The 21695-nt window shown below is 41.5% G+C and overlaps 1 protein-coding gene and 1 long non-coding RNA gene across 2 annotated transcripts in view; one reads left to right on the forward strand and one right to left on the reverse strand.

Moving 5' to 3' along the window:
* Positions 1 to 8002, forward strand: part of LOC117756496 — a 105031-nt gene extending 97029 nt beyond the window's left edge. The window contains exons 25-26 of the mRNA XM_034577042.1: positions 2430 to 2591; positions 7819 to 8002. Coding sequence (XP_034432933.1) covers positions 2430 to 2591; positions 7819 to 7929 — 273 coding nt within the window. The 3' untranslated portion in view covers positions 7930 to 8002. The remainder of the gene's footprint in view (positions 1 to 2429; positions 2592 to 7818) is intronic.
* Positions 8003 to 9908: 1906 nt separating this feature from the next.
* Positions 9909 to 18372, reverse strand: LOC117755493. The gene is made up of 3 exons (XR_004612601.1): positions 18362 to 18372; positions 17898 to 17907; positions 9909 to 10088 (listed from the first exon to the last, which is right to left on the reverse strand). It is a non-coding gene; the product is annotated as an uncharacterized LOC117755493 (long non-coding RNA).
* Positions 18373 to 21695: the final 3323 nt, after the last annotated feature.

The following is a 21695-nucleotide window of genomic DNA, read 5'->3' on the forward strand; positions in this document are numbered from 1 at the left end:
ATGTGTCTGCTTGATTTGTGGGTCTCTATTATTCCCTGTTCTTTTGTTTATTGTATATAATTTAGCCCCTGTCATGAATTGATTTATCAGACTTATTTGGCTTTAGAATAATTGTGTGGATTGAGTTCTTTTGTAGTTTTACTGGTATAAATTGATATTGTTCTGGGGTTGTTTCTTTATTTTTGTTTCTTTGATTGAACCGTATGGAGCCCTACTGATGTGTGTTCACTCTATATTTTACAGGAGCTGAGAGCCTGAGGTGGTGGAGGCTGGTGTTTTCTGTGGCGTTGTCTCCCTCCTGTGTGCTGTGCTATTCACCCCCAATCCGGTTTTCCACTGTTGTGTGTGTGTGTGTGAGGATGTGTGTGCACGTGTGATTGTGGTGACTCTCCTAGGGAAACGCCTCCACGTTCACTAGCCTGCCTCAGCCCTGGACCACCCCCCCCCCCCCCACCCCCTTCTTACATGTGAATGGTGTGATGGCTCTTTTAAAGATTTAAATTGTGATTTGAAATAAATATATTATTGTCGGATGGAACCACATCTCACGCTCCATAGTGTACTGAACCTGATTGCCTTATGGTTAATATTGGTTGGAAGTCATCAATACTCCCTGGATTAATATTCCAGGTTGGCGTTGTTGGCTTCTTCGTGATTGGACTATTTAAATGTTAAATTAGACTAGTCAATCACTTCGTTGGCCACACTTACATCGTGCAAATGTTCTCTCACAGCTTCACAAATGGTTGAAACCTGAACCCACCTGCTGTACAATTCATGAGAAATGACACAAATTATTGTTACATAAGGGCCGTGCAGGCAGGTTATACAGGTTCTTTATCTGCAGTAGTCCAGTGCACATACACAGTCTGCGTCAGAAGCTGATAGACGAAGAGCTGAAGACATGGCACCAACGGTGAGTCTCCTGCTGCTCATTAGTTACAGTAGATGTAGTTTTTGTCCCTTTAGAGTGAAACAGTTTAAAATGTTCTTTGTGAGTGACAAGGTGAAGGCGCAGACATGATGTCATAAATAGGTGTTGATTAAAATATATCAACAAACTTCACTTTGAGGTTGTTCACGTAATGTGTGCAAGGTTTTTCACATATGAGTAAAATACAACATTAGCATTTTAATGTAGCTTCAAAATGTAATTCTATCAAAGAGTTTACAACAGAAACCAGAATAAACAGGATGAAGTGTGTGATCACAGCTGCTTTTCAACAATAAACTGATTTATTTACCTAAAAGTGAACAAAATACAGAATCGGACCTGAACAAAGACAAAAACAGATCTAACAAAGAAGAAGATATATAATGACTGATCAGAGCATTTCAGAAACAAAAGGAGCAAACAAAGAGACAGAGAGAGATAGAGAAAGTGAGAGAGAGAGAGAAAGTGAAAGAGAGAGAAATGTAATATAAATGAGGTCAGAAGGTAGACATAATAAGTAAATAAATGTTAACTATTAACTAAAGTGAGTTATTGACAGTTAAAGTCCTTGTGTGGCACAAAGTGATGTGAAGTAAAATACATAAACATGAAGATCGGTCTTTGTAGTGGAAATAAATCAAAATACTGGAGGTAAAAATATCTTGTTTGAAATTATCTGTACAATAACCACAACAGGTTAGTTTCTAAAGACACTTTCACACCTTCCTGGTTTGTTCACGACCCTTTGACTTTTCAGTTTTGTCTGAATTTAAATATCAGGTGTGAAAGGTTCCTCCGACCAAAAGAGGCGTTCAGGGTCAAACTGAACCGTAGTTTGGTTCGTTTGCAGAGTGAAAACTAGAACTGCAGAGTTTGGACTTTCTGATTTAATGCTGCCTCAACTTCTTCACAACTTCAACAGAACTTCTTGTTGTCTTCACCTCTGATGATTTAATGCTTGAACGCCAAAAACGACTCAAGTAAACTTTCCTCCAAGTCCTGATACATTAGTGGAGTTTCTTTCGTACGTCAACCTGTGGCAGGGCTGTGTCGTCGTATGACCCTCGTGCTCGTGCACACAAACAAATACAACAGGAAGCCACGATGAAGAGCACTTTGATCACTGCACATTTACATTGACTACATGTCCAGTTTATTATTTATATTTGTATTTTCATGTTTCCTTTTAGTTTGAAGCAAAACCAGGAGACCTGATCGAGATCTTCCGTGGGCCCTATCAGCACTGGGCCGTCTACATCGGAGAGAATGAAGTGGTTCATTTAGTTAACAAGGGTGAGTGAAGTGATAACTATATTCACGTTAGAATATCACATGGACATGACGTGTATTTCATGATGGCACCTTCCTCCTTTCCTCTTTCTTTGCCTCCCTGTTTGTCTTTTCTATAAAACACACATGTGGTCGGCTTCTGAACGCCAAAGCAGAGGTGAAGCGTGAGAAGCTCGCCGACGTGGTCGCCATTCCCCATTTCCAGGTCAACAATCTGCTGGATGAAAAGTACAAGGCTCATGATCCTTCCATCATAGTGATGGAGGCCTGTGCGATGGTGGGCCACGAGCTACAGTACAACCTTGTCACTTACAACAGCAAGCACTTTGGTATCGAGATGCGATACGGCGAGGCAGAGTCCCGGCAGGTGTGTATCTAACTGTTGGGTTCGTTAACCTCGTTAACTCTTCCACAGCAAAATTAGTGGATAGATGTTGTGTTTTTTAAAAGGCGATTGACAGTAGACGAGTCTTCCTTTCTGTTTTCTCCACAAAGTGAGTCATGGTCTTGAACGCTCCGCTAACTGAGAAGCTCTCTCTACAACTCTGATATGACTCAAAAGAATCAAAGAGACAGGATTCCTAATAGTTATCTGAAGTGCATGTAGTGGAGATACTGATATTGGGGATATAAAACATTTCTGATACTAATACATCAGCTGATATATATTCCTATGGTGTCGTTATCAAACCCTTATTACATAAAATGTAAATGAGGCTTGATATTATACTGTTTAATTGTAAACTGTACTTTAAATTAATATGAATGTAAATAAATCAAAACAAAGCAAATATATAGAGCGTGAAATGTGTGGAAACGATTAAAATGACCCTCGAGAGGAATATAAATATTATGAATGGTTTTTAACAATAAAGGGTTTTATTTACCTGAAGGTGAACAAAATACAGAGTTCTGGTCCATAAGGGGTCGACTGAACAGAACTTAAGTTTTATAAACTTTAACCAAATGTAACTGAACAGAATCGGACCTGAACAAAGACAAAAACAGATCTAACAAAGGAGAAGATATATAATGACTGATCAGGAGTCTCATTTATAACCGCTGCGTACGCTCAAAACAGGGCCTGAAACATGCGTACGCCACTTCTCACGCAAATGTTGGGATTTATAAAAACAAACTTGACGGGAAAATTTGCGTATTTCCACACAAACTCTGACCCATGCGTACGAACGTTTTGGAGACGGGAAAGTGGCGACGCAGACGTGAGGTGGTGAACTGAAGCCAGATTATTGATCCACTTCATCATTTACATTAAAACCAACAGCTTTAGTTGTGCTCGCGCGACATTTCTCTTCCACAAGAACCTTTTAATTAAAAAATATATAAAACAACTTACAGCAAATTACGTTCAGATTCCATTAAACAGCGGAGTTACGTAGCCGAGTCATTAATAGGTTTTAATAATATCTTCTGACAATGCGCGTGTATCATCAGATCACTGCAGTGAACGGGACTGTGCCATCAGGCGCACAGAGCAACCTGGAGATCACTTACAAGAAATGAAGAAACTTTCCAAATAATACCCCAGAGTGGAGGTGAGGATCCACTGATGTGAGGGAATCGGTCCGATGCTCTAAATAAATAAATACTGACGTGACACTGGTGCGTGATTCTGCGGGATGTGTGCACGCGAATGGAAGGACGAGGAGGAAATGAGGGTTCAGCGATGTCTGATCAGCTGATATAGATTCTATTGATCTGTGATCTGTGTGCTGAACTCAGTCCAGTATCACACAGATCGACCGACGGAACCGAACCATCCCAGTACAAACACGAGCATATAATGATAATTCTGTTAAATTCTATAGAGAGGGGACATCACAGCTGTCACTGAATTTAATAATCCTGCAGTTTTTGATGATTAAAATATGAGCATGATGTTGTGCCATAATGCATTAAACGTGATACCATAAAATGGTGTGCCTTTCGGCATTCAATAAATTTGGTTATCAAAATAAAATATTAAATATTAATATTTTATTATTAATATTAAATAATAACTTTAATTGATTAAAGTTACCTCGGGGCACCACCCTTCAAAGGAAGGGAAAAGATAGCCAATTTATTGAATAAAGTCTCATAAAGGTTATAACTACAAATTTGGAACTCTGATTAACAATTAAATTAATAACTATAACCAAAATTACCATATAGATAGTTAGCTAAGTTGAAGGATATGGAGTTCTTGACAGTGTAGAGGTTGGCAAAATTCACTTATGCAACATTAATGACAAAACATTTGTGAAAGAAAAACATTTATTATGAATATAATAAAGTATAAAAACACAAATTACTAACGGTCTAATTGCTAAACAAAGATAGGTATGTGTGTATACATGTGTGTGTGTCTGTGTGAGTCAGCGTGCTTTCAAGATGGTCGCTGGCCAAAGAGATAACACCCTCCCCCCTATTGGAATGTTTACGACCTGTAGAGATAATGAGGTGAAGAGTTATGCATGTGTCTGTGTGTGTGTGTGTGTGTCTGTGTGTGTGTGTTTGTGTGTGTCTGTGTGTGTGTGCCAAATTAGAGGAAGTTACTAGATTGGATGCAACGAAAGACTGTGAAGAGCATAACAGACTAACATTACTTTCTCAATAACTTGTACCCAAAACATCACAACACCACAAATCAAACTTATAAACCTCACACAGAATCGAATAAACAGTCTTGCTTAGCCTAGTATAATTATTAAGCCCAGTTGTGTTACCAGTCCGTAGAAAGGGGAAAAGGGAAGTTGCTGTGCAGTTCGCAGTTTTGTGTCGTCTTGCTGGTTTCTGTTGAGCTGTGTAGCTCAGTTTGTAACAATTCGCCTCGTTTCGTTGGAAGGGGAAAGTCACTACACTATTTTAAAAAGGAGCACGGGCGGACCTGTCCCGCTGTGTACGGACGCCGCCGCCTGACAATTTACAATAAACGAATACTCTTTCTACAAGGCCGATAACCTTGTTATCGGCCCCATCACATATGAAATAATATATATATAAACGAAATAAACACAGAGATGTTGTATACAATGGTCTGTATTGACACCCAACCCAATCAAACCCACGTACCCCCTGGACGTGTGCCCGCCAACAAAGCTGAAAACGTGAACATAACACCACAATTTACACCAATCCCATACATCAATATTTCCCCAGCCCCCCGTTCATACAATCCCCGAACGTCCCAAAGCAGAAATGTATGCCGGTGTGGCGTGGCGAGATGCCGCAAACAATACCAAACTGGGTCCGCGCTATCCTCTCCACCTCTGAGCGGCCAGAAAAATTGTTCTGTCCTTGCGGAAATCCTTGCAAGTCACCCAGGCAAATAATCCCGTTTTCGGAAGTAATCCCTTGTAGGTCTTCCGGACCGCTGTCGACTGGAACGTGGCTGGTCCTCTGCCGGCCCGCATACACCAAAACAACCCCCCCCCTGCCGTGCCATCACTTCCCCTCATTTATCACATTTTGGTGTTAAAGAAACAAATACATACACCATAACACATTCAATAAACAAATTATATATGGAGATCCCTTCCCTTGTCCTTATACCTTAAGGCCTCTGACAGTTTGGGCTATGTACAGCACTTATAAAACATGTAGACAAAAAGGCACAGATTTATCTGTCCTCCCTAACACATTTCCTGTACATCAGGTGAACTTAGGTGACCTTTACAAGTTGCTGGCTGAAGTTTGCAAGCAGGACATCGAGTCGCTGCTAGGACGTTAGTAGAGCTTGGAGGGCGAGGAGGTTTCCTTGGTGAGATGAGCTGGAAGCTGCACCTTTGTGCTCCTCTCGAAGAGTTGGATGGGAAGAGAAGATGTGAGCTGGAGAAGAGGCTCCACAGCCTTCTCTCCTTGGAGGGAGTGTAGAAAAAAAGACAGAAAGAGTTGGAGAACCTGACTTATATTGGCCCGGTGACCTCACAGGTCATGGGGTCCAGACTGACCAATGGGAGTTGAAACCTGTGTCCCCTGGGGGGTTTTCACACCTCTGATGCTCCCTGGGAGACCGAGTTCCTTGCTCTGGTTTTTGATGGCCCCTGGGAGACTGAGTCTTGGAGGAACATGCGGCTTCAGGCCTTGACTGAACATGTAGGCCGAAGTGTGGTTTCACAAAGAACCATGGCCCAACAATGAGATACAACAAGTTCCCTCATATTCTGAGAGGGTGTTTTTTTTGCCTCCACCTTTGAATTGGATCTTTTTTAATTTCAGGCTCGGTTCTTTCTATCGTCTTCACTCTCACACAGTGTGTTAACAGCAGCAGCAGCAGAGTATCAGTGTATTTTCTTTATTAGTGACATCACTGCTGTCCCATGAATCGCTCTTCACCCCCACCTCACTAACAAACACCTCGATGTCAGTGTCAGAAAGTTTTGCTTCCTCTTCTCATCGCTTGATGCCGTGACTCTGTCAGGACTCACGGTGGAAACCCATTGGTCAGCAGCATAATTTAATATTCATGCCGTGCTTTGCATTGACCATTTATGGTTGAAAGTGAGCGTGTGGAGGGCGGATTTGGAAGCAGATCCACGTACGAACGTTTCCAGGTGGACTGTGATTTATAAAGCGAACATTGCGTTCAGGTGTGAATCGGAATTTTCTTTGGCGTACGCCATTTCCGGCTTTTGTGCACATACACTTTTAGTATGAATCCTACTCATTGTTTTATGAATGAGACCCCAGAGCATTTCAGAAACAAAAGGAGGAGAGAAAGAGAGAGAGAGAGAGACAAAGAGTTAGAAAGAAAGAAAGAAAGAGAGAGAGAGAGAGAGAGAGAGAGAGAGAGAGAGAGACAAAGAAGTAGAAAGAAAGAAAGAAAGAGAGAGAGAGAGAGAGAGAGAGAGAGAGAGAGAGAAAGTGAAACAGAGAGAGAGATGTAATATAAATAAGGTCAAAAGGTCGACATAATAAATAATTAAATGTTAACTATTAACTAAAGTGAGTTATTGACAGTTAAAGTCCTTGTGTCCACAAAGTGATGAAAAAAGTAAAATACATGAACATAAAGATCGGTCTTTGTAATGGAAATAAATTAAAATACTGGAGGTAAAAATATCTTGTTTGAAATTATCTGTACAATAACCACAACAGGTTAGTTTCTAAAGACACTTTCACACCTTCCTGGTTTGTTCACGACCCTTTGACTTTTCAGCTTTGTCTGAATTTAAATATCAGGTGTGAAAGGTTCCTCCGACCAAAAGAGGCGTTCAGGGTCAAACTGAACCGTGGTTTGGTTCGTTTGCAGAGTGAAAACTAGAACTGCAGAGTTTGGACTTTCTGATTTAATGCTGCCTCAACTTCTTCACAACTTCAACAGAACTTCTTGTTGTCTTCACCTCTGATGATTTAATGCTTGAACGCCAAAAACGACTCAAGTAAACTTTCCTCCAAGTCCTGATACATTAGTGGAGTTTCTTTCGTACGTCAACCTGTGGCAGGGCTGTGTCGTCGTATGACCCTCGTGCTCGTGCACACAAACAAATACAACAGGAAGCCACGATGAAGAGCACTTTGATCACTGCACATTTACATTGACTACATGTACACTTTATTATTTTTATTTGTATTTTAATGTTTCTTTTTAGTTTAAAGGAAAACCAGGAGACCTGATCGAGATCTTCCGTTGGGGCTATCAGCACTGGGCCGTCTACATCGGAGAGAATGAAGTGGTTCATTTAGTTAACGAGGGTGAGTGAAGTGATAACTATATTCACGTTAGAATATCACATGGACATGACGTGTATTTCATGATGGCACCTTCCTCCTTTCCTCTTTCTTTGCCTCCCTGTTCTTCCCGTTTGTCTTTTCTATAAAACACACAGGTGGTCGGCTTCTGAACGCCAAAGCAGAGGTGAAGCGTGAGAAGCTCGCCGACGTGGTCGCCATTCCCCATTTCCAGGTCAACAATCTGCTGGATGAAAAGTACAAGGCTCGTGATCCTTCCATCATAGTGAAGGAGGCCTGTGAGATGGTGGGCAGCGAGCTAACGTACGGCGTTGTCAAGTACAACAGCAAGCACTTTGCTATCGAGATGCGATACGGCAAGGCAGAGTCTCGGCAGGTGTGTAACTAACTGTTGGGTTCGTTAACCTCGTTAACTCTTCCACAGCAAAATTAGTGGGTAGATGTTGTGTTTTTTAAAAGGCGATTGACAGCAGACGAGTCTTCCTTTCTGTTTTCTCCACAAAGTGAGTCATGGTCTTGAACGCTCCGCTAACTGAGAAGCTCTCTCTACAACTCTGATATGACTCAAAGAATCAAAGAGACAGGATTCCTAATAGTTATCTGAAGTGCATGTAGTGGAGATACTGATATTGGGGATATAAAACATTTCTGATACTAATACATCAGCTGATATATATTCCTATGGTGTCGTTATCAAACCCTTATTACATAAAATGTAAATGAGGCTTGATATTATACTGTTTAATTGTAAACTCTACTTTAAATTAATATGAATATAAATAAATCAAAATAAAGCAAATATATAGAGCGTGAAATGTGTGGAAACGATTAAAATGACCCTCGAGAGGAATATAAATATTCTGAAAGGCTATTGCAGAGGAAATACTGATTAATAATGTGGAAGATACATCTTTAAATAGTAGTAATAGTAATTTAATGTTATTGTTTGGTAAATCTGTTTTATAAACAGGTTTAATCAGGTAAACTTTAGTTTGTTTAGTTCAGTTTCTGCAGCCCACAGGGAAACCACATCTTTACATTATGAACAATCGTGTTTATAATAAACTCAGATGCCATGTGAACAGAATGAATCAGAACATGATTTATAATAGAGTAAACAAGCTTCTGAAACATTTCAACTGGAATCACAGCAGAACAGATGTAGTTAAAACTCATTTTATTGAGCCCTTTATCTATTTATCTATTTATTTATTTAACACAATCTAGTGCAACTGAATACATGCAGATGTGAGTCCATTGTGATATTTCAAACACTACAGGAAGATGAACAAACTCTTTAATCACTGGGTTCATCTGTCACCTTCACTGTGTCGTATACATAATAATCCAGAATGTTCAACCAACCATCTCACAGCCATTAAAGGTCCAGTGTGTAAGATTTAGGTGAAAGGATCTATTGGCAGAAATTGAATATACAATAATCCTAGTGATGCTTCCACTAGTGTGTTTCATCTAAATTGTACGAATTGTTGTTTTTCTTTAGCCCTAGAATGGGTCGTTTATATTTAAATACTTTATATGAATATACTTTATATTTAAATACTTCATATTTACATCAGGAGCAGGTCCTCTCCATGGAGGCAGCCATGTTTTTTACAGTAGCCCAGACTGGACAAACTAAACCTTTTGAGTTTCTATGACGACGGAAGCTGCCACAGGTTCTCTCTCATGTTTGGAAGGGGAGGGTGAGGTGAGGGGTGTTCAGCTGCAACCTGACACTTCACCACTAGATGTCACTAGATTCTACACATTGAACCTTTAAGTGTGGTTTCATAAGGGGACTGTGGCAGAGCTTTACTGAGTGACATTCCACTCGTCCAGATTATATTTCAATAAAAATGTATCTAAATGTTTTGACCTTCAGTTTGTCGATTGTTTAAAAAATAACGGTTTGTCTCATCTTGTCTCTCGCAGGTTATTAAAGCTTTGTTCGCAGTCTTCTGAGCCTTGGCCATCTAAGTCTCCTCATACGTATCCAAGTAGTTGGGGCATTTGCTTTATGTAGATCTCTGTTTCGCAGTCGTTCCAGCAGTTAAGAGGAAGAGGAAGACAACAAGAACAAAACAAGAACAAATCCCAAACACTGGCAACAATGAATGTTGGCATGTAGCTGACAGTGATTATGATTTAAACTTTTGAAATAAACGATCTCACTTGTGAAATCTGGAGAGAAAAAGGTTGTTGTTCAACACAGTTAAAAGACTTGACCTTGAATCAGATAAGACAATAAGGCATTAAATCATCTGGATGATCAGACTAAAGACACATCTCGTCAGACTTCACCTTGGATAAAAGATAAAATATATACTTCTATATCTGTTTAGTAGCACCTATATATATCTAGTAGCACTTATATAACACTTACATATAGCACTTTGTAGTTTGGCTTTCTTGAAGCAAATTGTACTTGATTCTTGTTGTTCTGGGTTTGTTCTCTCATGGTTGATGCTCTTATTGTCGCTTTGGATAAAAGCGTCAGCTAATTGAAATGTGATGTGATGTGATGTTAGGGATGTTTCTTTGTCTTTCATGTCATTTTCACTTTTTAAACGGATCAAATAATCATTTGCACACAATTTATTTGCAATAAAACACAATTTAAGATACATTTCTTCAGTGTAAATGATTTTCCTCATTTAAAAAATATATTTAGCAAAGACATTTTTCACATGTTTCCATTTTTCATCCCACTAATTTGTTGCATTTTCATTGTCAGTGGTATTGAAGACTACGCCCATGATTCCATCATAGCTGAAGATGCATATTCTATATGTCAGGGCTTTGTTCCCTCTACTTCATTCCCTAAACTTAAGGGAATGGGAGTCTTCAAACATGTAAGGATGTGTACAAGTTTATGGCTGCCTGTGTGTGTGTGTGTGTGTCTGTGTGTCAGTGTGTGTGTGTGTGTGTGTGTGTGTGTGTCGACAGCTGAGTGAAGGATCACCACACCTCCGCACCCCACTTTGAGGCCCCTCCTCCCCCAGCTTGATGCCCATGAAGGATGAGGCACATCAGTCCTGCAAAATATATAAATGTCCATCTCGTAAACTAATATTCTTGAAGTCATCTTATCGTCTGATTCTACTTTTCATTTTTTAGTTCATCCAAAAATGTAAATCCCCAAAAATGCTAAATGGGACATTTGCTATTTAAAATCCATTTCCAATACATGGTGGTAATTCCACACACTACAAAACTGATATGTAAAATCTGTAATGCAGAACACTTGATCCTGCAGGTTTGACCAAATAAAGTTTGCTCAGGGTCAACTTGCCTTTTAAAACCAACCCATAAAAACTGGCTTTGCTAAAGACACATGAAATGGTTTAAATCTTCAACTTGTCAACTCACTTCAAACCTTAATTCACAAATAAAATCGAATGATAAATTGAATGTCTCCTCCAGTGAAGAAACAGCCCCAGGGGCCAGTGAGGGGCCCGGTCAGTAAAGCTGCTGGCAGGTGGGGGCAGCTGGGCTCGCCTGGTCCCCAGCATCAGCACAGCACCCCACATTGTTCTTGAGGTTACGGCCTGAGAGCTCCATGAAATCCAGGGTGTGCTGCACAGGCTTGGGCCATGGGAACGGCTCCAGAAATAATACAACCTCACACTCTCCACATTTTGGGAGTGGGAGGAGATGGCTTATCGAGGCTGATCATTAGGATCCGAACCAGCTCAGAAATAATCACCACGAGTATCAAATGTGCGGCGACGACCCGGATAGTGACAGTGTCGTGATGGACTGGTTTGCATTCAGTTATTACAGGACCCACTTGTGAACCAGTGAGATCAACACTCACAAGTGAATATTTTAACGATTCTGTCACCTTAGTATGAATTTAGTTCAAAGTTTAACGTTTTCAAATCCCAAACACTGAGAAACGCGGCTGGACCCGTTTTGTGTTGTGAAAACTGTGGGTTTCATTTAATTCTGGATGAGCAGAATCTGATCCAGACGCTTGATTTATCAGCCTCGTCTCAACAAACGTTGCTGACCTCTTTGTCTTTGCCAGCAGCTTTTGAAATTCTGTTCAGTTCAGTTAAATTCTACATTTTCTGGTAACCCGTGTGCAGGCGGTGAGCTGTTATTCAAGCAAACTGCCGGTATGATGGAGATGATTTCTGCCATTGTCCTTAAACGCTCGTCTGAATAGAGATGGTTTCCGTTTTTTTAAAATAAAAGCGTATTACTCATGCTACTCCTATAGATAGTGGTTGCACTGATCAAGGATCTCGCACCTTTATCAGCATTTGCACCTTCTGAATGGCGTCATAGATAGAAAACCATCTTCCAAGGATCAGATCCAGATTTCAAACAATCTTGAATGTTTCTGAGAGTCAAGAAATGGATGGATTTACATTCGGCTGTTTGTTCATATCTGAGATGCACGATGTGATTACGTGTAAATGGGTCTGAGTGAGCATCAGATGGTTGGTGTTAAGGTTCAGTATACGGCTCTGTGGGTTTTTACTTTATATCGTTTATTGGTGTCATCAGGTGCAGATATATTACACCAATGCATTTTAAAAACAAAGCTGAAATATGAGCATTGTTGTAGTGTGGCAGAGAGAATCACATCCCAGAGTTGCAGGCGGCAGAATTGTCACATCTGATAGCAACATGTCGGCAGAGGAGGAAACAGTAATTTGGAAAACGTCCCATTGGACATAAATCTGGGACAGATTTGTCCTCAGACGCTGCCAGAAAACCCACCTGGCAGCTCCTGTTGCAAATGTATACTGTGATAAGAAGCAGTGTTTCCGTCATCTCACATTAACTCATATTCTCACTGATTCTTTTTCTAAAATGATCCAGATTTCTACTTTTACCTCGCGTCACTTCTTGTCTTCTCTGATCAACGGGAGTAACACTAATGGAGATGCTTTTGTTCAGAGCTCCCTGGGCTATAAAACAGGAAATGGATCAGGGTCCATGCTAACACACCTGAAAACTGACATGCATGTCCTGCTGGTTATGGGAATTACTGCAGATGGCTTGAATAATATCTCATCTCTGACACACATAAATTTAACTGCATCTGTTAGAAAAGACAATGTAGCTGAGACTGATGCTGGTTCTTTTCACGTGACAGGAGCCTGACGAATCAGCGAAGGCTACGTTTGACTGAAAAGACCCAATCAGCAAGAGGTTGTGAGCGTCTGCGTCATCGTTTCCAAACATCTCGCAGCTCCGGAGTTTTCAAACTAAAACGGGACCAACAGCGTTTCCCAACTTCGTCGTTTTAGCGGCTTTAAAACTCTGGAGTCATGTGCACTTCAGGCGTTTTGTTGCATTTTTAAATGAAATGCAGAGTAAATGTTGCACCAGTTTGAAAACAGAATTGTCTACTGTGAGTTTCTGTTGTGAACTGGGCTTAGAGACGGGAAAGCACTGAGCCAACATGAGTTACCTCAGCCAGTCAAAGTCCAGAGCAGCAGTGTTAAGAGCAGGCAGCCAAAAGTCTCCGACAGTCTCCCACCTCCGAGCTCAACAAACAGGATTTGTTTTTTATCCTTAAAAGACCAACGTCTGCCAGAGAAGTCAACAAATGAGGGCCGGTGAAACTTTGTTCCTCGTGTGAGGGGCTTTTTGTGAGATGGGTTGTGTAGAAAGAGAGAGAGAGAGGGGGAAGGGGGGAAGGGAGGGAGGGATGGGGAGGTGGAACGAGAGCCACATGAAGAGGAGAGCCAGGAGGACGCGGTCTGGAGGTGGCGGGTTGGACCACCCTAAACGTAAGGTTTTCTGGATGCCGGCGGTTGAAACGCCTCCGTCGCTCGGCCTTCGCTCCGCAGGCTCACAGCGAGGGAACTGTTTCGATGAGGCTGCAGACAGAAGACGATTAGAGTAACAGTGGTCTCAGTTCATGACATTTCAACCGTTAAAGACACACAAAAAAAGCCATTAGCCAAGTCAAAGAGAGTCCAAGCAGGAACGTGATCACCACACAAAACACCCGCAGCTCATTGTTCCATTTTTACGGCCTGTTCTCTGTTTTTCATGCTACTTTTTCAGCTTTTTTAGACAGTGGCTTGTTTCATGAATTAGCTCCAGTTCCTTTAAAGCCTTCCACCCAACTTCTTCACTCAGCTCCACTCATCATGTCGAGGCAGCCGAGTCGGAGCTGGCAGCGAGGGGGCCGGAAAAAATCCAGAGGCGGAAAAGAAGAAAGAGAAGAAGGCTTTGAAGAAGACTGAGCTCGCAAAGCTGTGTTTTAAAGTTGGATGGCACATGAGAGGCACGAGCGGCTACAGTTCTGCCTTTTTAAGGGATGCACTGTATACGCTGAAACTACAGCATCCAAAAAGTAGCATTCTCTTTAAAGTGGAGCGAGACCAAACATTCACCGCCACGCTCCGAGGCCTAATTATCCTCTGGATCGCAAACACAGAGCTGGTTTCAGAGGAGCAGAGACGAACAGAGGCGAGCTGTGTCTGAAAATAATTAAACGTGACGTGATTTCAGCTGTTATTTACATTCACATTATAGGCCGACGCTATCATTTACAACAACTTTGATTTCCTCTGCTCGCTGCGTCCTTGAACTTTAAGTTTAATAGAGCTGAGATAGGAAAAGAAATGAAAACGGAACTAAAAGAAATGAATTCAGCCAGAAATATAAAAGCTCAGATCAGAGTTTATCGTCTCATCGAGGGTTAGCTCGGTGCGCTTTAAAATGAAATTCATGTCAGATTGAAACTGAAGCTTTATCCTTTGAGGGTCGTAGCTGGAGCGATTCCCAGTTGACAATGGGCAAGAGGTGGGGTACAGCCTGGACAGGTCGCCAGCGTTTAACAGGTCCGACATATAGAGACAAACAATCACTCGCATTCACACCTGCGGACGATTTCCTCGAATCATCCCAATCTGTACGTGTTTGGACTGCGGGAGGAAGCAGGAGTACCTGGACAACATGCAAACTCAACACCTAACCCTTCTTGCTGTGAGGCGACCGTGCTAACCACTGCACAAGGTTCATGATTTGAATTAGTGTCATCACTTGACAAGGTTCACGTGCTCTAATGTTCAGGAAACACGTCACTGTCCTCAAACTGTTCATCGCTGCTGCTCCTCTTTTCAGCCTCCGTCTCAAACACTTGGTTTTTAGCTCCTGTCTCTTTAAACTGGAACACTCTGTTGTCATTGGTCAACTGCTTCCAATGGCGTTAAGAAATGTCAGCCAGCCGCTCTCGCTTTACCCGGCTTTGTTAGGGGGTGTGTCTGGTGCGTTATGCAAATGTGGTTGGTTTGTGACATCACGAGACCCCGGAAGCATTAACCCGACTGACGAGGTGTTCAGGAGGAGCTTCAGGGTTTTCTGTTGCTTGCTTCCTTTACCACAGACTTTAGGCTTTTTAACTTTGCAGAACTTTTTCATCCACAAAAAAAAAAAAACGTTACAACGCCTGTAACACTCTTGCCTTCATGAAAAGTTGGAACAGGACATTACACATCCTGTAGTAAAAGTTAGCATAATGAAAAAATTACACACGGATACCAGATTGGCTTTTGTCAAGGTTTTGGTGCTTTGCTGGGGTAACCATGGATTTCAACACTCACAGGAACATCCATTTAAAGCGGCCAAGCTGTGGTCCTGTCAGGCCATTGTACACTGTGCCCGTATAAAGCCTGATGTATCTGTTTTCTATAACTGTGCCAAAGGCCTCTGTTAACTTGAAACAAACTGGTTTGAATGAGGCGACATCTAAAAAGCTAAAGTGTTTATTCCCTTGTCACAGAGCAAAAAGCTTCTCTTCAGAGCACGTTACTCGCTGCATCACAAGCTGCAGGAATTCTGTCTTCTACGTTCTATTTGGATGTTCTCCAGATGTTCTCTCCAGGTACTCCAGCTTCCTCCCACAGTCCATCACATGCAGGCTGGTTAATTCGAAACTTTAAATTGTCCTTAGGTGTGACCACTTACATAAATGTCGACCTGTCCCGATGTCAGTTGGGATTTGCGGTCTGCAGAACAATTACCGATCATAAGATTAATTAATGAAGATGGCCTCCGTGTTTCCACTTCCTCTCACTATCCAAGAATGAAACCCTGAACACTTGAAGAAGCATCATAAGTCATCCGAGAAAATTTAATACGAGTATTCTGTACTTTTGGTCCATGTCCCATCCACTAACATGGAGGAGGCAGTGTTTATGAAATATAAAGGAGGGGAATGAGATGCTTGGCTTCACCTTTGGGGAGACGTCACGTCGTCCATCTTTATTCACAGACTCTTTCAACAACGTGGGCCACTTCAGTTCAGACAAGCTCGACGACATGAAGGTGGATCAACAAAGGAGTCAAAATCATGAGGTTCTGAAAATCAACAATTTCCCAGCTTCAATCAGACGATACATTTTTATTTTAGAAATCGAAAGCAGCTGCAAAGCAACTCGGAAACTGTGCAGCGGTTCAATAAAGCTAAACCTCCTTGGTGGCCGCTGCAATACGAGCAGCGGGTAGAGAGCGAGACGAAGGTCAAACCAAACAATACAATGCACCAAATATTTATGTCTGAATCCCCACATCTTTAACATTACACTAAATCAACATTTCAAGCAAGTAAGACTTGTTGACTGCCGGGGTCGACGCTGAGGAATCCAGTCAATGGACGGTAACAAATATTCAGGCTGGGCAGAGAAACGAGAGGCGGCTGGTGAAAAGGGGAGTTGAGATGGAATATATGCAGAAAGAGAAAGAACAATTAGGATGCCTGAATGATGAAGTGTGACATGTGATGGGCTCTGTTACAAACGCTCAGCCCCTCCCTCCCACACAGACTTGGAGAGGTGACAGGGGAGACAGGAACTGAGGAAATGCCTGTGGCCGAGCCTCTTGTTTTTCCATGGCAGCGTTATAAACATATAGAGCAATAAGGTCTCCTGTATGTACCCTCCCTGCCCGCAGAACTGTGGCCGGCCTCTCGAAAGCAGCACTATGTTATTACCTCCTGCTATGAATGCCTTCTGTGTGTGTGTGTGTGTGTGTGTGCACGCTCTTATATGACTTCTGTTGCTCTCACATGCATGTGTGTGTGTGTGTGTTTGTTTGTGTGTGTGCGACTCGTAATAAGTGCAAATGTTTATTTCCAAAGGCTTCCTGTGTAAATTATTCAGCGTGGGCCTAACACAGGTAGATTCACGGAGCCTGACGCGTGGGCGTAAATATGTCACAGAAATAGACTGGAGGTAAATGGCGGAGATTGTGCTGAATGGGCCTGACTGTCTCGGGAACAGGGATAAACAGGTCTTTGCGTCCACAAATCTGCAGCTTAGCCTCCCTCCTAACCAGTCGTGGTGAAGCCAAACAAGTTTACCTGTTTATGTACATGTGAGGAGTTTATTGATGATTTTCTGTACAGTGTTAGCGTTCAGAAAGTCTTCTACCACATGTAAATCATTCAGTGTTTGCATGATATCAAGTTAACCTAATTTTGTTATAATGTTTAATTTTGCCACAGAACAAACTTCTCCTTTTTGGTGACGATAAGTGTTTTTGTACTTTCTGAGGAAACAGCAGCACATTAGTCGCATCTTTTTAAGAAAAACTGTATTTGGGGAAAGAAAACAAACCTTCCTCCACATCGAAGATTCCTAAACTAAATATGTCAAGATGCATTTTGGGAAACGTGCGTACTGGGATCCATTAAGCAAATGTACTAAGACAACGACCAGTTAGAGATGAAAAGATTTAAATGTGTGAAATGGTCCTTCAACCTCCCTCAGAGTCCGGAAATCTTCCTCCTCTTCGTACATAAAACATCCGATGATGACAAACATCATCTGAGACAAAAACAAAAACAACAGCTAAACGTAGCTGTTTGGATGGTTTGTGTCATAAAAAAAAAAAATCACTTGTCCTCGTATATTACGAGATTACCTGTAATTTATTCAGCATCAAAAAGGATTTTATGAAAGTTCAAATTCTTTGAGGTGTTGGGGAAACATTTTGTGTGACTCACATCCCTCCTGCTTCTGTCTGGAAATCACATTCATCATGTTTCACTTTATTGGTCTGAACATTTCATTCTGCGACGACAGCAGAAATACATCAGCTCCACTTCTCAGGAAACAACACACACCAAAAAGCGTTTTTTTTTTAATTTGTGCTGGTCGTGATGCGTGTCTGCTGTTGTGCTTTTCCTGTTTTTCTCCCTTTTGTGTGTAATTACAATAAGCACCATCCCTGAAACTGCGCATAATGTGTTTGTGTCTGTTTCCTCTTCTCTAAAATTAAATTCGAACAGACAAAACACGGTTATGTTCTAGAATGTGTTCTTTGCATGAGATCTCCCAATTAGGGGCTGAGCCGGCGGCCTGCTCGCATGTTTTCTCCGCGATTCACACGCAGCACACGACATCGACATGCCAGCGCTAAACTATTCATGCGCTCCTCTCGTCTTTGAGGCTTTCGTTAAAGATTCACCAGTGAAGTGCTTTGAACAGGCCTGATTTTCACTGTGAGGATGCAGAGCTCAAAGTCTGCTTTTACTTTTTTCCCATCCTGCCTCCTGTCGTGCTCTTGTGCTGGCGACGTCGTGCGTCAGCTTTCTGTTCACGTGCACAAACACTCATGCGGCACGTGGAGGTGTTTTGAATAAAGGTGATGAAGAATCTGTCAGTAGAAGCAGCTAATGAGTCACTTTTTACCTGCGCAGAGGAAGGTTATGTTTTCACCCCTCTACGTTTGTTTGTTTGTTGGTTTGTTTGTGAGCAGGATTACACAATAACTACCTGAGGAATTTCTACGAAACTTGGTGGAAGGATGGGACGTGGGCCAGGAAAGAACCCATTCAATTCCCGGGCTTATACAGGAAATCGTGATGTCATGTAACGGCACAATGTCCCACATTTGCTTAATTTACACTGAGCGCCTAGCTGGACACGCCCCCTAACAAAGACAGGTAGAGCGAGATCAGAGGCCGGACATTTCCTACACAAGCATTTGACCAATCACAACACAGTGTTCCAGCTGGCCAATGAGAAAAGAGTGGGTTTTAATGGGGGGGGGGGGGGGGGGGGGGGGGGTCTTAAAGAGGCAGGAGCTAAAACCAAGACTTTCAGACAGAGGCTGAGAAGAGGAGCAGCAGCATCGGGCAGTCCTGAGGACAGTGATGTGTTTTCTGAACATCAGAGCACGTGAACCTTTTTTAAAGTCATAATACAAACTAAGATTTTGTGTGGAATATGTTTGAAGGTGTTAACATTACGAGGTGTTATTTTACATTTGAATCCGTTTTCCTTGGGAATAATTCACGAATCTGGATTTTAAAACATCCTGGCTGTTTTGAGTGATTGAATTTCAGGGGACTATTGGGTCCTGGCTAGGTCTTGTTTTTAATTTGTTTCCCTTGTATTCAATTCCAGATGTTGAGTTCTAGTGTCAGTCAGAAATTTAAAAAAAACACTATCAGATGACAGAAAATCCTTCATGTCACAAATCCACATTTTCTGCTTCCCACCCCTGGGTCCTGTAACTCAGAGAGCCGTCGCTATTCATAAACTTTTTGCTGCATGTTCCCAAAAGCTCTTCATCTTTAAAAGAGTCTGTTGACAGGAGCTTCAGAGGCCGAGAGTCTTCCCCTTTTCCACAATCTCAAGTTTTCATACATGCATTGGAGTTTGTGAAACAGTTTTGGCGACGCATGATGAGCCCGGATTACTGTCATAGCCAACCCCAATATTATAGAATTACAGTCAGACAGAGCGACTCCTGGTGCTGCGTGGACAATTACTCTGCGGCCTGGATCTCAGTGGAAAAGCAGCATTAGGGAGAGACCTCAGTCGATCAGATGCTGAAAAACAGGGAAGTGTTGGAAGATAATGTGTCAATACCAACCAAAGTAATCACAGCGAGGCTCAGAGGGGGCCTGACTGCGCTTTATTAGAAAGTTCCTCTCCAAGAAGAAACGCAACACCGATGGCTTCTTTGCAAAACGCAGGCAGCCTCCGGTCAAAGTAACATTTACATCGACTCTTTCTTTTAAAAGCATGAGAAACATTCTTTGGTCTCTCACCAACCTGACCGACCTTTTGATGTGATCTGAAAACACGCGTCTTCAAAGACTCTCTGGATCTGCAGGAGCCCTCATTTGAAAACCACATTTTCATATTAGATTTCTGAGGCCAAAGCCGACAAGGGTTTGATGGCTTCCTGGCAACTTTCATTTCATCCCAGAGCAGTTTTACAGCAGCGTGTGGCGCCCTCCTGTGGTCGCCTCACGCACTGCCCTGCAGGGTCACGCTCTGAACACCGAGCAGTCAGCTGCCTCCATCTTGTGGTGAATGCCATGTTCTACATAAAACCCAGAGGAGCTGGTTCTCTGGGTTTTGCCCCAGGAAGGAAAAAGCATCTCAAGGTGGCAGTGTAACCCCACAAGTGAGTTTTACACGTCAGAGTCAGAGGAACAAGGCTGCAGGAAGAAACACTGCATTGGTTTTTATTTAATTTCACCTTTTAAATCAATTGAAAAAGATGAGATGCCCGATTTGTGAAGGGATGTGAAGGAGAACTGATTTAAAAGTAATTATAAATAAATAAATATTTACAGGAAATAGAAAACAACATTAAATATACAAATGATGTTTATCAAAAACTTACATCTAACACACCGTAAAAATATAAACTTACTTTGACATAGTACTTTGGCAACCATGTATTCCATAATGATGTCTTTATTTGTATTATTGACCTTTGCGAATAAAAACACAGAAATCATTTCAAGAAACAACAAATCAAATTAAACACTTTAAATCAAAGGATACAAATCAAAGAACAGAGAAGAAAAATATGAAGTCTGCATGTTGATTAAAAAGATTAAAATCCATACTGTTCAGAGGGAACAGATGAAGACAGTTAAACAGCATGTTAACTAACTCACGAGCTCACGCGAAGGAGCTGTCAGATGTTTTATTTAATAAGTTCAATTTGGTTTGTTGGTTTGTTGCTGTTTTATTCTGGTTTCCCTGCAGGTAACTGGTGGAGTTTCAACATCAGCTCAACAGGAATCACTTCATAAGAGCCGCTGTCTCCATCTTATCGTTTTACACAACTTCCACTCGAACACCACTGAAAACCAGCTTGGATCAGAGTTATTTTACTCCCATCAGCTTCCCTTCAAAACACTTCAACACCAAAATGTTTTGAAGGAAATCAAATATGTGAAGAAGAATTTTTTGAATCTGTGTCTAAAACGATACATGAAGCAAATACAATCTTTTCGTTTGAGGGAATATTGTAGACATGGAAGGTTAAGAACTAAGTCATGGATACTTTACTGAATGCAAAGATCAAATTGCTTCGATAAAAGCCTCTGAAAATATACATGTATGATACAGACACTTAAAAAGAGTTTGTTTAAACAAACTCTGTATTAATAAAACATATAAGAAGTGTCGTTGTACAGTGAGTTCACTATATAAGACTCAAAGTCACACTGACAATGTAAATCATGAATGAAGAACTGTGACTTTCTTATTCATCCATCTTCTTTTTCATTGGTTTTTCTGAAAAATTAAAATAAATCTTTTCAGCAGGATATATGAAAACTGAGGAATGCTTTGAGGACAAGATAAAAAGCTAAAGTCAGGATTTTCTCGACACCTTAATTAGCGCAGAAGGAACAAATGTTCTTCAAAGACACTGACTTGTTGTTCCTGGCCTCAGGATACACAACAATAAGAGCAGAGGGATCGTCGAGCAATCTTCAGCTGAGGCCTTTTTGACAGTTCACAATATCGCTGCATGTAACTGAGCTGCA

Source organism: Hippoglossus hippoglossus, chromosome 22 (genome assembly GCF_009819705.1).
Source record: "Hippoglossus hippoglossus isolate fHipHip1 chromosome 22, fHipHip1.pri, whole genome shotgun sequence".
NCBI classification, from domain to species: domain Eukaryota; kingdom Metazoa; phylum Chordata; class Actinopteri; order Pleuronectiformes; family Pleuronectidae; genus Hippoglossus; species Hippoglossus hippoglossus.